The sequence below is a fragment of the Salvelinus namaycush genome, chromosome 7, assembly GCF_016432855.1.
Source record: "Salvelinus namaycush isolate Seneca chromosome 7, SaNama_1.0, whole genome shotgun sequence".
In the NCBI taxonomy this organism is placed as follows: domain Eukaryota; kingdom Metazoa; phylum Chordata; class Actinopteri; order Salmoniformes; family Salmonidae; genus Salvelinus; species Salvelinus namaycush.
This window is the reverse complement of record NC_052313.1, coordinates 53,966,289-53,982,419: the sequence shown is the minus strand read 5'-3', so window position 1 is coordinate 53,982,419 and position 16,131 is coordinate 53,966,289. Positions and strand designations below refer to the sequence as shown.

Sequence of the window (16,131 nt, the reverse complement as noted above, 5' to 3'; positions counted from 1 at the left end):
AGGGGTTGATTCTGCCTTGTAAACCTTGTTGTAATCTGATAGCCAGGGGTTGATTCTGCCTTGTAAACCTTGTTGTAATCTGATAGCCGGGGGTTGATTCTGCCTTGTAAACCTTGTTGTAATCTGATAGCCGGGGGTTGATTCTGCCTTGTAAACCTTGTTGTAATCTGATAGCCAGGGGTTGATTCTGCCTTGTAAACCTTGTTGTAATCTGATAGCCGGGGGTTGATTCTGCCTTGTAAACCTTGTTGTAATCTGATAGCCGGGGGTTGATTCTGCCTTGTAAACCTTGTTGTAATCTGATAGCCGGGGGTTGATTCTGCCTTGTAAACCTTATTGTAATCTGATAGCCAGGGGTTGATTCTGCCTTGTAAAACTTGTTGTAATCTGATAGCCAGGGGTTGATTCTGCCTTGTAAACCTTGTTGTAATCTGATAGCCAGGGGTTGATTCTGCCTTGTAAACCTTGTTGTAATCTGATAGCCAGGGGTTGATTCTGCCTTGTTAACCTTGTTGTAATCTGATAGCCAGGGGTTGATTCTGCCTTGTAAACCTTGTTGTAATCTGATAGCCAGGGGTTGATTCTGCCTTGTAAACCTTGTTGTAATCTGATAGCCGGGGGTTGATTCTGCCTTGTAAACCTTGTTGTAATCTGATAGCCAGGGGTTGATTCTGCCTTGTAAACCTTGTTGTAATCTGATAGCCAGGGGTTGATTCTGCCTTGTAAACCTTGTTGTAATCTGATAGCCAGGGGTTGATTCTGCCTTGTAAACCTTGTTGTAATCTGATAGCCAGGGGTTGATTCTGCCTTGTAAACCTTGTTGTAATCTGATAGCCAGGGGTTGATTCTGCCTTGTAAACCTTGTTGTAATCTGATAGCCGGGGGTTGATTCTGCCTTGTAAACCTTGTTGTAATCTGATAGCCAGGGGTTGATTCTGCCTTGTAAACCTTGTTGTAATCTGATAGCCAGGGGTTGATTCTGCCTTGTAAACCTTGTTGTAATCTGATAGCCGGGGATTGATTCTGCCTTGTAAACCTTGTTGTAATCTGATAGCCAGGGTTGATTCTGCCTTGTAAACCTTGTTGTAATCTGATAGCCAGGGGTTGATTCTGCCTTGTAAACCTTGTTGTAATCTGATAGCCAGGGGTTGATTCTGCCTTGTAAACCTTGTTGTAATCTGATAGCCAGGGGTTGATTCTGCCTTGTAAACCTTGTTGTAATCTGATAGCCAGGGGTTGATTCTGCCTTGTAAACCTTGTTGTAATCTGATAGCCTGGGGTTGATTCTGCCTTGTAAACCTTGTTGTAATCTGATAGCCAGGGGTTGATTCTGCCTTGTAAACCTTGTTGTAATCTGATAGCCAGGGGTTGATTCTGCCTTGTAAACCTTGTTGTAATCTGATAGCCAGGGGTTGATTCTGCCTTGTAAACCTTGTTGTAATCTGATAGCCAGGGGTTGATTCTGCCTTGTAAACCTTGTTGTAATCTGATAGCCACGGGTTGATTCTGCCTTGTAAACCTTGTTGTAATCTGATAGCCAGGGGTTGATTCTGCCTCGTAAAGCTTGTTGTAATCTGATAGCCAGGGGTTGATTCTGCCTTGTAAACCTTGTTGTAATCTGATAGCCAGGGGTTGATTGAATTGGGAATTGAGAGGTGAGGGAGCCCTCGTTTTTGGTGACCGTTCGAAATAAAATGCTATTTTATTGCTATTAAAATATAGGCTGTGATAGCTGTAGGCCTAATTGATATTTGTATTCATTTGCCCCGTAGGCTAATGCAATTCTGCTTTCATGTATTGGTATGAACATAAACACAACTCTTTCATGTATTGATATGAACATAAACACAACTCTTTCATGTATTGGTATGAACATAAACACAACTCTTTCATGTATTGATATGAACATAAACACAACTCTTTCATGTATTGATATGAACATAAACACAACTCTTTCATGTATTGGTATGAACATAAACACAACTCTTTCATGTATTGATATGAACATAAACACAACTCTGTCATGTATTGATATGAACATAAACACAACTGAACAACGTGCTGTTTACAGCATTTCCCCAAAATACATGTCCTGTTTTTGGCTTCAAAGACAATAATAATTGTAGACAATAACAAATGTACATTGTCATGCAGTGACAGAATGATAATTGACATAACTTCTTGCTGTAGGCCCTACTTCGTCATCATCCTCTGCCTGCATCCCTACCTGTATCCTGCCTGATCCCTACCTGTAGTCTACCTGTAGCCTACCTGATCTCTACCTGTAGTCTACCTGATCTCTACCTGTAGTCTACCTGATCCATACCTGTAGCCTACCTGATCCCCACCTGTAGCCTACCTGATCCCTACCTGTAGCCTACCTGATCCCTACCTATATCCTACCTGATCCCTACCTGTAGCCTACCTGACCAATACCTGTAGCCTACCTGATCCCTACCTATATCCTACCTGATCCCTACCTATAACCTACCTGATCCATACCTGTAGTCTACCTGATCCCTACCTGTAGCCTACCTGATCCCTACCTGTATTCTACCTGATCCCTACCTGTAGTCTACCTGAACCCTACCTGTAGTCTACCTGAACCCTACCTGTAGTCTACCTGATCCCTACCTGTAGCCTACTTGATCCCTACCTGATCCCTACCTGTATCCTACCTGATCCCTACCTATATCCTACCTGATCCATACCTGTATCCTACCTGATCCCTACCTGTAGCCTACCTGATCCCTACCTATATCCTTCCTGAACCCTACCTGTATCCTACCTGATCTCTACCTGTAGCCTACCTGATCCCTACCTATATCCTACCTGATCCCTACCTGTAGCCTACCTGAAGTCTACCTGATCCCTACCTGTAGCCTACCTGATCCCTACCTGTAGCCTACCTGATCCCTACCTGTAGTCTACCTGAACCCTACCTGTAGTCTACCTGAACCCTACCTGTAGTCTACCTGATCCCTACCTGTAGTCTACCTGATCCCTACCTGTAGCCTACCTGATCCCTACCTGTATCATACCTGATCCCTACCTATATCCTACCTGATCCCTACCTGTATCCTACCTGATCCCTACCTGTATCCTACCTGATCCCTACCTATATCCTACCTGAACCCTACCTGTATCCTACCTGATCTCTACCTGTAGCCTACCTGATCCCTACCTGTAGCCTACCTGATCCCTACCTATATCCTACCTGATCCCTACCTGTATCCTACCTGATCCCTACCTGTATCCTACCTGATCCCTACCTGTAGCCTACCTGATCCCTACCTGTATCCTACCTGATCCATACCTGTAGCCTACCTGATACCTACCTGTATCATACCTGATCCCTACCTGTAGCCTACCTGATCCCTACCTGTATTCTACCTGATCCCTACCTGTAGCCTACCTGATCCCTACCTGTATCCTACCTGATCCCTACCTGTTTCCTACCTGATCCCTACCTGTAGCCTACCTGATCCCTACCTGTATCCTACCTGATCCCTACCTGTTTCCTACCTGATCCATACCTGCAGCCTACCTGATCCCTACCTGTATCCTACCTGATCCCTACCTGTAGCCTACCTGATCCCTACCTGTATCCTGCCTGATCCCTACCTGTAGCCTACCTGATCCATACCTGTATCCTACCTGATCCCTACATGTAGCCTACCTGATCCCTACCTGCAGTCTACCTGATCCCTACCTGTAGCCTACCTGATCCCTACCTGTAGCCTACCTGATCCCTACCTGTAGTCTACCTGATCCCTACCTGTAGCCTACCTGATCCCTACCTGTAGTCTACCTGATCCCTACCTGTAGTCTACCTGATCCCTACCTATATCCTACCTGATCCCTACCTATAACCTACCTGATCCCTACCTGTAGCCTACCTGATCCTTACCTGTAGCCTACCTGATCCCTACCTGTAGTCTACCTGATCCCTACCTGTATTATACCTGATCCCTACCTGTAGTCTACCTGATCCCTACCTGTAGCCTACCTGATCCCTACCTGTAGTCTACCTGATCCCTACCTGTAGCCTACCTGATCCCTACCTGATCCCTACCTGTAGCCTACCTGATCCCTACCTGTAGTCTACCTGATCCCTACCTGTAGCCTACCTGATCCCTACCTGTAGTCTACCTGATCCCTACCTGTAGTCTACCTGATCCCTACCTGTAGTCTACCTGACCCCTACCTGTAGCCTACCTGATCTCTACCTGTATCCTACCTGATCCCTACCTATATCCTACCTGATCCATACCTGTATCCTACCTGATCCCTACCTGTAGCCTACCTGATCCCTACCTATATCCTACCTGAACCCTACCTGTATCCTACCTGATCTCTACCTGTAGCCTACCTGATCCCTACCTGTAGCCTACCTGATCCCTACCTGTAGTCTACCTGATCCCTACCTGTAGCCTACCTGATCCCTACCTGTAGTCTACCTGATCCCTACCTGTAGCCTACCTGATCCCTACCTGATCCCTACCTGTAGCCTACCTGATCCCTACCTGTAGCTTACCTGATCCCTACCTGTAGCCTACCTGATCCCTACCTGTAGCCTACCTGATCCCTACCTGTAGCTTACCTGATCCCTACCTGTAGCTTACCTGATCCCTACCTGTAGCCTACCTGATCTCTACCTGTATCCTACCTGATCCCTACCTATATCCTACCTGATCCATACCTATATCCTACCTGATCCCTACCTGTAGCCTACCTGATCCCTACCTATATCCTACCTGAACCCTACCTGTATCCTACCTGATCTCTACCTGTAGCCTACCTGATCCCTACCTGTAGCCTACCTGATCCCTACCTGTAGTCTACCTGATCCCTACCTGTAGCCTACTTGATCCCTACCTGATCCCTACCTGTAGTCTACCTGATCCCTACCTGTAGCCTACCTGATCCCTACCTGATCCATACCTGTAGCCTACCTGATCCCTACCTGTAGCCTACCTGATCCCTACCTGTAGCCTACTTGATCCCTACCTGTAGTCTACCTGATCCCTACCTGTAGCCTACCTGATCCCTACCTGATCCCTACCTGTAGCCTACCTGATCCCTACCTGTAGCTTACCTGATCCCTACATGTAGCCTACCTGATCCCTACCTGTAGTCTACCTGATCCCTACCTGTAGCCTACCTGATCCCTACCTGTAGCTTACCTGATCCCTACCTGTAGCCTACCTGATCCCTACCTGTAGTCTACCTGATCCCTACCTGTAGCCTACCTGATCCCTACCTGTAGCCTACCTGATCCCTACCTGTAGCCTACCTGATCCCTACCTGATCCCTACCTGTAGCCTACCTGCCTTTGAAATAAACAACCATGCATTTCCATCTCTCACTATCAATCTTGCTTGTCCATCTTCCTCAGTTAAAATGAGATCTTTTTACAGATCTATCTTGCTGGCAAAACGTCATTAAACATTGCTAAGTTATTTAGCTATAGTGTGGAATGTAATAATATAAAATAATCACACAGATAATCCACCTGCGTAGATAACATAATAGTTCATCAGGGAAATGTTGCAATCAATATTCTCAGAGCCACATCGTTTGTTGATACAATGCTTCAATATTCGCAGAATGTTTCCCTTCCATGGCGATGAAAGGAAATGCACAAATGAACTGGCGCACACATGAGGATCATCTCTGAATGAAGCAAGTGAGACAATGACACTGTCATGGTACACTGTAGGTTTACGAGCCGTTCGACAAGGTTGGCTTCATACAGCCTATAGCAGGGGAGTCTGCAACCTTTTTCATTGTGGAGTGCCAATTTACAATTCATCCTACCATTTCTAAAGATCTGCGTACCAGTTATGATTTTCATATACGCATTGTAGGATACCTAACTGTGCCCAAAATATCTCTAACTGGCCACAAACTAAATAATTATATACAGTGCATTCAGAAGGTATAAAGACCCCTTGACTTATTCCACATTATGTTACGTTACTGTCACGTTCCTGACCTTATTTCCTTTATTTTGTCTTTGTTTAGTATGGTCAGGACGTGAGCTGGTTGGGCATTCTATGTTATGTGTTTCTATGTTGGGTTCTTTTCAATTAGCCTGATATGGTTCTCATTCAGGGGCAGGTGTTTTACGTTTCCTCTGATTGAGAACCATATTAAGGTAGGCTGTTCACACTGTTTCTTTGTGGGTGATTGTTCCTGTGTCAGTGTTTGTGCCACACGGGACTGGTTTCGTTCATTTCATTCGTGTGTTCCTTCCTGTTCGTGCGTTCATGTTATATGTTCACAGGTTCAGGTCTATTAACGTTGTTTATTGTTTTGTAGTTTATCAAGTGTTTTTTCGTGTTCGTCTTTCTTTAATAAAACAAGTATGTATACAAACCACGCTGCGTTTTGGTCCGATCCATGCTCCTCTTCAGACGAGGAGGAGGACGAGCGTTACAGTTACAGCCTTATTCTAAAATTTACACAAAATACCCCATAATGACAAAGCAAAAACAGGTTTAAAAAATAAAACTGAAATAATACATTTACATAAATATTCAGACCCTTTACTCAGTACTTTGTTGTAGCACCTTTGGCAGCGATTACAGCCTCGAGACTTCCTGGGTATGACACTACAAGCTTGGCCCACCTGTATTTGGGGAGTTTCTCCCATTCTTCTCTGCAGATCCTCTCAAGCGCTGTCAGGTTGGATGGGGAGCATCGCTGCACAGCTATTTTCAGGTCTATCCAGAGATTTTTCGATCGGGTTCAATTCCGGGCTCTGGCTGGGCCTCTCAAGGACATTCAGACACTTGTCCCGAAGCCACTCCTGCATTCTCTTGGCTGTGTGCTTAGGGTCGTTGTCCTGTTGGAAGGTGAATCTTCGCCCCAGTCTGAGGTCCTGAGCATTCTGGAGAAGGTTTTCATCAAGGTTCTTTCTGTACTTGCTCCTTTCATCTTTCCCTCGATCCTGACTAGTCTAACAGTCCCTGCCGCTGAAAAACATACCCACAGCATGATGTTGCCACCACCATGCTTCACTGTAGGGATGGTGCCAGGCATCCTCCTGACGTGATTCTTGGCATTCAGGCCAAAGAGTTCAATCTTGGTTTCATCAGACCAGAGAATCTTGTTCTCATGGTCTGAGTATTCCTTTAGGTGCCTTTTGGCAAACTCCAAGCAGGCTGTCATGTGCCTTTTACTGAGGAGTGGCTTTCATCTGGCCACTCTACCATAAAGGCCAGATTGGTGGAGTGCTGCAGAGATGGTTGTCCTTCTGGAAGGTTCTCCCATCTCCACAGAGGAACTCTGGAGCTCTGTCAAAGTGACCATCGGGTTCTTGGTCACCTCCCTGACCAAGGCCCTTCTCCCCCGATTGCTCAGTTTGGCCGGGCAACCAGTGATCTTGGGGACCTTCAATGCTGCAGAAATGTTTTGGTACCCTTCCCCAGATCTGTGCCTCAACACAATTCTGTCTCGGAGCTCTATGGACAAATACTTCAACCTCATGGCTTGGTTTTTGCTCTGACATGCACTGTCAACTGTGGGACCTTATATAGACAGGTGTGTGCCTTTCCAAATCATGTCTAATCAATGAAATTTACCACAGGTGGACTCCAATAAAGTTGTAGAAACATTTCAAGGATGATCAATCGAAAGAGGATGCACCTGAGCTCAATTTCAAGTCTCATAGCAAAGGGTCTGAATACTTATGTAGGTAAGGTATTTCTGTTTTTTATTTGTATTAATTTGTGAAAATATCAACAAAACATTTTTTTTTTAAATCCATTTTAGATAAAGGCTGTAACGTAACAAAATGTGTAAAAGGGGAAGGTGTCTAAATTCTTTCCGAATGCCCTGTAGCTGTCACGTTCTGACCATAGTTCTTCAAACTACACTGCATCTTGGTCCGATCCCTGCTACACCTCCTCTTCAGACGAAGAGGAGGAAGGCTGCCGTTACAGTAGCTGACTACTAGACAGAGGCACTATCCATTCAGCACCGCGTCACGGAGCTCCACTATTCCTGCACCGAGGCGCTGTCCATTCAGAGGTGCTGAATCACGGGCGTGGCTTTAGCGCCCTTTCAAAAGTAGATTTCCCTTTTGTATTTCGTGATATTCGTCATTCTTTAGTCGAGTTTGTTTGTCTTCATGCGTCCTTGTCGATTGTAGGCCTAAGTAAGTCTGACGTAGGCTATGCCTTTTATTTCAATGCATGTGTAGGATTTATCTGGCATCATTTGCATTCGCAGTCAGCTGTTTTATGCATCGGTTACTCAAGCAATCAAAAGCCCTTTTTACATCAGCAGTTGTCAGAAAGTGCTGTACAGAAACCCAGCCTAAAACCCCAAACAGCAAGCAATGCAGATGTAGAAGCAAGGTGGCTAGGAAAAACTCTCTGGAAAGGCAGGAACCTAGGAAGAAACCTAGAGAGGAACCAGGCTCTGAGGGGTGGCCAGTCCTCTTCTGGCTGTGCCGGATGGAGATCATAAGAGTACATGGCCATTAAGGCCAGATCGTTTCACACTGATGTCAGCGTTTGATGTCGGGCCTTGTTGTGACTTGATAGCATGTATTATGCATCTATTTCATGTTCACTGTATGTACCGTTCCACAAGTAAATGAGTCCATTTATGACGAGGTTGAGTAGTGGTTGACATTGTAGCCAGTGGTGTAAAGTACTTAAATAAAAATACTTTAAAATACAACTTAAGTCGTTTTTTGGGGTAGCTGTACTTTACTTTTCTATTTATATTTTTGACAACTTTTACTTTTAGTCCACTGCATTCCCAAAGAAGATAATGTACTTTTTACTCCATACATTTTCCCTGGACAACCAAACGTACTCGTTACATTTCGAATGCTCACTAGGACAGATTTTTTTCCCAATTCACACAGTTATCAACAGAACATCCCTGGTCCTCCCTACTGCCTCTGATCTGGTGGACTCTCTAAACAGAGAACATCCCTGGTCCTCCCTACTGCCTCTGATCTGGTGGACTCTCTAAACAGAGAACATCCCTGGTCCTCCCTACTGCCTCTGATCTGGTTGACTCTCTAAACAGAGAACATCCCTGGTCATCCCTACTGCCTCTGATCTGGTTGACTCTCTAAACAGAGAACATCCCTGGTCCTCCCTACTGCCTCTGATCTGGTGGACTCTCTAAACAGAGAACATCCCTGGTCCTCCCTACTGCCTCTGATCTGGTGGACTCTCTAAACAGAGAACATCCCTGGTCATCCCTACTGCCTCTGATCTGGCGAACTCACTAAACACAAATGCTTCGTTTGTAAATGATATCTGAGGTTTGGAGTTTGCCTCTGTCTGTCCGTGAAAACAATCAAACAAGATAATGGTGGCATCTGGTTTGCTTAATATAAGGAATGGATAATGATTTATGCTTTGACTTTTGAAACTTAAGTTTATTTTTGCAATTACATATACTTTTGATACTTAAGTATATTTAAAAGCAAATACTTTTAGACTTTTACTGGGTGACTTTCACTTTTACTTGAGTCATTTTCTATTAACCTTTAACGAGTCACCAACCCGGATCCGGGATCACCCCCCACTCCCCCCCCACTGAGTAGCATAGCTAGCATAGCGTCACAAGTAAATTGTAGCATCTAAATATCATTAAATCACAAGTCCAAGACACCAGATGAAAGATACAGATCTTGTGAATAAAGCCACCATTTCAGATTTTTAAAATGTTTTACAGGGAAGACACAATATGTAAATCTATTAGCTAACCACGTTAGCATAAGACACAATTTTTTTACTCCAACAGTTTTTTCCTGCGTCAGTAGCTATCACTAATTCGACTAAATAAAAATATATATAGCCACTAACCAAGAAACAACTTCATAAGATGACAGTCTGATAACATATTTATGGTATAGCATAGTTTTTTTTTGAAAAATGTGCATTTTTCAGGTATAAATCACAGTTCTACATTGCAGCTGCAATCTGAAATAGTGCTGACGCAGCCAGAACAATTACAGAGACCAACGTCATATAACTAATTACTTATCTTAAAACATTTCAGAAAAATACACAGCGTACAGATATTGAAAGCCCAACATCTGGTGAATCCAAACAATATTTCAGATTTATTAAATGTTTTATAGCGAAAACAAAATGTAGCGCTAAATTAGCATAGCCACGCCAGCCAGAACCAGCTGGGCGCCCGCGACCAGTTCACATGCACGACAGATATATGAAATAACATCGTAAATTGGGTCTTACTATTGCTGATCTTTCATCAGAATGTTGATCAATGTGTCCTTAGTCCTGATGAGTCGTTCAATCCATTCATAATGGCAACTTTCCCTCTTCATTTAGCATATGTACTGGTCGACTGGCCAAAGTAAAAAAAGTCACAGAACGGAACACGGCAAAACTCCCGAAAAAATTCAAATAATCTGATTAAACTATATTGAAAAAACATACATTAAGATGATATGGTCACATGTATCAAACAAACTTCGAGACGGAGATAGTTTTCATCCGTAACGGCAGCAAAACAGTAGACAATCGCACCTCCAAATAGCGCGAGTCAGAGAACCGGAAGTTGTCGGTCACGCCAAAGAAATAGGTCTTATTTCACGTCAGTACAAGGTAAACAAAAAATTTCTCCTCTGACGTCCTCTTGACACCCAGAGGAAGACGAATGAAGTGTGTTTCGGGTCATAGGTGGCGTGACCATATATAGGCAGAGCGTTGAAGCGAGCATACACATCTTGCATTCTTCTTCTTGGTCAGGGAAAGTGCTGTCAAATGACTTCTGTTTAACTCAGAGACAAAATTGAAACGGTTTTAGAAACTATAGATTGTTTTCTATCCAATGGTATTAATTATATGCATATAGTAAGAGCAATAATTGAATAAGAGGCAGTTTAATCTGTAGAGGAAATTATGCTAATGCGAAAACAGCACCCCCTATAGTGGCAAGAATTAAGGTATCTTTACTTTTACTCAAGTATGACAATTGGGTACTTTTTCCACTACTGATTGTAGCCTACACACGGTGATAATTAATGCCTGATGTCATTTTGTTTGATTTTGCTCTTCATCCAATAGCATTTTAGAGTTATTGTGTAGAAATGGAATAAATGAGCTTCAACCTCCTAAAACATCCTCCTTTGCTATACCCTCGGTTCAGCTGAACTGACTGACCACTGACTATGGCAATATCGACTTTCTAAAGTGCTCTCACCCTTTGCAAGGTCATCTGTCGCTCCACGAAAGATGACACGTTCGACCAAATGCTGTCAATGTCTGAAATAAAGGGGAAGATTTTCAGAACAATTTTCAGAAAATAAAAATTGCTTATATAGCTAAATGCTTTAAAAAAATGACATGCACACCTTGATTCTAAATTGTGCAAAGTTTTCAAACAAATGCGCATAGCCTAGGTGTTTTGACGATGCAGCAAGGTGGGCTATATCTTTTCTACTGTACAATAAAATAGGCTAGAAAGTGTGTCCTGTCCTGACCGTTTTCTGAGAGCTGAGAGAGGGTTGGAAAGGACTTCCTCTCCGCCTCCGACACCACGGACAGCAAGTCGGTCATCATGACAATTAGAGCAAAAGATCTTTAAAAAAAGAAAAGAAACCCAGAGTTGTTTCAACTCAATCCACGGACTTCCAGATTCGTCTCAATTCACCGATTTCCAGATTCTCTCCCGACTTCCAGATTCTCCCCCGCCGATAGCCCATTACAGTGCATCTCCTCGGGTGATAAATCTCGATGGGAAATGCACCCGGGCGCGCAACTCCAACACTGACCTTGTTGCTACGAGCGACGTCACAATAGCCACTTGCACCCCCCCGCAGCGACAGGCGCTGGGGCCAAAGTTTAGCCCTGCAGATTAGAAACTCCGTTTATTTTAACTTTAGCATGTCTTCTAAAAGCAAATGGGCCTGTATAATGACTTTAAGGATCCCTTCCGAGTTGAATCCAGATAGCTCATGTCATGAAAATTGTCACTGTATTTCTGAGACCGATTTAATCAAGAATGGTAGATGAGCAATTGCGCATTGGCAACCCTCTTGTGAAGCAATTTTCACTGCCCCCAGCTATATCTGCTGAAACGTAATAAAGACGTACATTTGCGTCATTCAGCAGGCTTTTGAAGTAAAGTGTAAACGAGCACATTGGCAGGTGTACAATTGACCGGGGAGTGAGTGTTGATTTTACGTGCTTTTGCTGTGATTGTTCATGTGAGTGTTTTTGGCTATTCGTGTCCCTCCATACATTTTTGGAATTTGGGTCATAAGTATAATAACACACACTGCACAGTTAGGCCCGAATCTGACCCGCTTTTTAAATAGTTTCGATAAAAAAATTTAGTAGCCAAGCCTAATTTTAAAAGGCTCTGTGCCTAATTTGTATATATTGAATGTGGACTGATTTGATATATTTTGTAATTTCAGAGTTGCATTGCCTAAAATGAATCACTCCGGGCCTGAGAAGCGCGAGCAGAAGTTCGTGCTCGACTGCATCGCTGTCAGTTCGGTTGCGCTCGGGTATGAACACATGCGCCCCCGGCTCTGGTCGGTGCTCCCCGGGTACGACGCACGCAATGACCCCCACGCTGCGCGCTACACGACCATCCCGTCCGTGCAGAGGGTCCCGCAGAAGACCACCCCGTCGGTGCAGAGAGTCCCGCAGAAGACCACCCCGTCGGTGCAGAGGGTCCCACAGAAGACCGAGAACAAGGAACTGAAGAGCGCCGCGGCCCAAAAGTCCCTAGACCTGAGGAACACTTCCGGAGCAGGTAGACTATTCTATTATATTCTATGATATTCTATTCTATTATATAAACTGTTCTATTCTATTGGCTGTTCTATTCTATTATTATTTTTATTTGCATTAAATGGGATTCATAATATGTCCCGTTTGACATCAAATTAGGTCCACAGAATCAGAGAAATAAGTTTACATTTACATTGTATATTTTGGTCATTTAGCAGACTTATCCACAGCTACTTTTTATACAGGTTGTGGCTTTTCTGGCCACCAGGGGGATATAATCAATGCAAGCCTTTGCTTTGACCTATCGAAATAAGGATGGGGAAGATAGGCCTATAGGCTATGTGAAGTGACAAACAGTTGGAGGAGACTGAAGAATAGGCTACAGTTATATTCTGAAGAAACTATTCTTTACCCTGCTGACATGCTCTTCTATTATATTCAATAAATCAATGTACTTTTATTTAGCAGTAGGTCTACATGGGATTCATAATCTATACAGGTTTTACATCAGTAGGTCTACATGGGATTCATAATCTATACAGGTTTTACATCAGTAAATCTACATGGGATTCATAATCTATACAGCTTTTACATCAGTAGGTCTGTATGGGATTCATCATCTATACAGGTTTTACATCAGTAAATCTACATGGGATTCATAATCTATACAGGTTTTACATCAGTAGGTCTACATGGGATTCATAATCTATACAGGTTTTACATCAGTAGGTCTACATGGGATTCATAATCTATACAGGTTTTACATCAGTAAATCTACATGGGATTCATAATCTATACAGGTTTTACATCAGTAGGTCTACATGGGATTCATAATCTATACAGGTTTTACATCAGTAGGTCTACATGGGATTCATAATCTATACAGGTTTTACATCAGTAAATCTACATGGGATTCATAATCTATACAGGTTTTACATCAGTAAATCTACATGGGATTCATAATCTATACAGCTTTTACATCAGTAGGTCTACATGGGATTCATCATCTATACAGGTTTTACATCAGTAAATCTACATGGGATTCATAATCTATACAGCTTTTACATCAGTAGGTCTACATGGGATTCATCATCTATACAGGTTTTACATCAGTAGGTCTACATGGGATTCATAATCTATACAGGTTTTACATCAGTAGGCCTACATGGGATTCATAATCTATACAGGTTTTACATCAATAGGCCTACATGGGATTCATAATCTATACAGGTTTTACATCAGTAGGTCTACATGGGATTCATAATCTATACAGGTTTTACATCAGTAGGCCTACATGGGATTCATAATCTATACAGGTTTTACATCAATAGGCCTACATGGGATTCATAATCTATACAGGTTTTACATCAATAGGCCTACATGGGATTCATAATCTATACAGGTTTTACATCAATAGGCCTACATGGGATTCATAATCTATACAGGTTTTACATCAGTAAATCTACATGGGATTCATAATCTATACAGGTTTTACATCAATAGGCCTACATGGGATTCATAATCTATACAGCTTTTACATCAGTAGGTCTACATGGGATTCATAATCTATACAGGTTTTACATCAGTAGGTCTACATGGGATTCATAATCTATACAGGTTTTACATCAGTAGGTCTACATGGGATTCATAATCTATACAGGTTTTACATCAGTAAATCTACATGGGATTCATAATCTATACAGGTTTTACATCAATAGGCCTACATGGGATTCATAATCTATACAGCTTTTACATCAGTAGGTCTACATGGGATTCATAATCTATACAGGTTTTACATCAGTAAATCTACATGGGATTCATAATCTATACAGGTTTTACATCAATAGGCCTACATGGGATTCATAATCTATACAGGTTTTACATCAGTAAATCTACATGGGATTCATAATCTATACAGGTTTTACATCAGCAGGCCTACATGGGATTCATAATCTATACAGGTTTTACATCAGTAGGTCTACATGGGATTCATAATCTATACAGCTTTTACATCAGTAGGCCTACATGGGATTCATAATCTATACAGGTTTTACATCAGTAGGTCTACATGGGATTCATAATCTATACAGGTTTTACATCAGTAGGCCTACATGGGATTCATAATCTATACAGCTTTTACATCAGTAGGTCTACATGGGATTCATAATCTATACAGGTTTTACATCAGTAGGCCTACATGGGATTCATAATCTATACAGCTTTTACATCAGTAGGTCTACATGGGATTCATAATCTATACAGCTTTTACATCAGTAGGTCTACATGGGATTCATAATCTATACAGGTTTTACATCAATAGGCCTACATGGGATTCATAATCTATACAGCTTTTACATCAGTAGGTCTACATGGGATTCATAATCTATACAGCTTTTACATCAATAGGCCTACATGGGATTCATAATCTATACAGGTTTTACATCAGTAGGTCTACATGGGATTCATAATCTATACAGGTTTTACATCAGTAGGCCTACATGGGATTCATAATCTATACAGGTTTTACATCAGTAGGTCTACATGGGATTCATAATCTATACAGGTTTTACATCAGTAGGTCTACATGGGATTCATAATCTATACAGGTTTTACATCAGTAGGTCTACATGGGATTCATCATCTATACAGGTTTTACATCAGTAGGTCTACATGGGATTCATAATCTATACAGGTTTTACATCAGTAAATCTACATGGGATTCATAATCTATACAGGTTTTACATCAATAGGCCTACATGGGATTCATAATCTATACAGGTTTTACATCAGTAGGCCTACATGGGATTCATAATCTATACAGGTTTTACATCAGTAGGCCTACATGGGATTCATAATCTATACAGGTTTTACATCAGTAGGTCTACATGGGATTCATCATCTATACAGGTTTTACATCAGTAGGTCTACATGGGATTCATAATCTATACAGGTTTTACATCAATAGGCCTACATGGGATTCATAATCTATACAGGTTTTACATCAGTAGGCCTACATGGGATTCATCATCTATACAGGTTTTACATCATCACCATCATTGCTCAGAGTCACTGGTATAGGCTATCTTGTCTGTGCACCGGACAGGTCACTCCCGAGAGCAGGTGAGCAACCACAGTGGTCTCATGTCGGACATCAAGCCGCTGATAGGCTACAACGGGCGGTTTGGGTTTCGGCGCAACACGCCCAACCTCCGGCGGAACCCGTCCAGCTTCGGAGAGGTGACCACGTTCCAACTCCATTGAGTCCAGCGACAGAAAAGGCGTCATCATCATTATGACGTTCCAATGAGCAACAATAAATGCATCCAGAATGCCCCCCTATAACTTGATGAGTCATTATTTATGCCTGTATATCTCTGCTTAACGC

At 42.5% G+C, this 16,131-nt stretch overlaps 2 protein-coding genes across 2 annotated transcripts in view; one reads left to right on the top strand and one right to left on the bottom strand.

Moving 5' to 3' along the window:
- LOC120050842 (coiled-coil domain-containing protein 81-like) overlaps positions 1 to 11,561 on the bottom strand; it is a 42,156-nt gene extending 30,595 nt beyond the window's left edge. Inside the window, exons 1-2 of the mRNA XM_038997370.1 lie at positions 11,486 to 11,561; positions 11,206 to 11,267 (exon numbers count right to left, since the gene is read on the bottom strand). Coding sequence (XP_038853298.1) covers positions 11,206 to 11,267; positions 11,486 to 11,561 — 138 coding nt within the window. The remainder of the gene's footprint in view (positions 1 to 11,205; positions 11,268 to 11,485) is intronic.
- A 585-nt stretch (positions 11,562 to 12,146) lies between these two features.
- Positions 12,147 to 16,062, top strand: LOC120050531 (uncharacterized protein C17orf98-like). Its single transcript, XM_038997118.1, has 3 exons — positions 12,147 to 12,211; positions 12,425 to 12,768; positions 15,850 to 16,062. The coding sequence occupies exons 2-3, from the start codon at positions 12,441 to 12,443 to the stop codon at positions 16,005 to 16,007; spliced, it is 486 nt and encodes a 161-aa protein (XP_038853046.1). The 5' UTR covers positions 12,147 to 12,211; positions 12,425 to 12,440; the 3' UTR covers positions 16,008 to 16,062.
- Positions 16,063 to 16,131: the final 69 nt, after the last annotated feature.

Bases quoted from the DNA above. Each gene is read 5' to 3' on its own strand.
- LOC120050531 (XM_038997118.1), top strand. From the start codon at position 12,441: ATGAATCACTCCGGGCCTGAGAAGCGCGAGCAGAAGTTCGTGCTCGAC. The intron at 12,769-15,849 runs GTAGACTATTCT...TGCACCGGACAG, and splicing joins GAGGAACACTTCCGGAGCAG to GTCACTCCCGAGAGCAGGTG.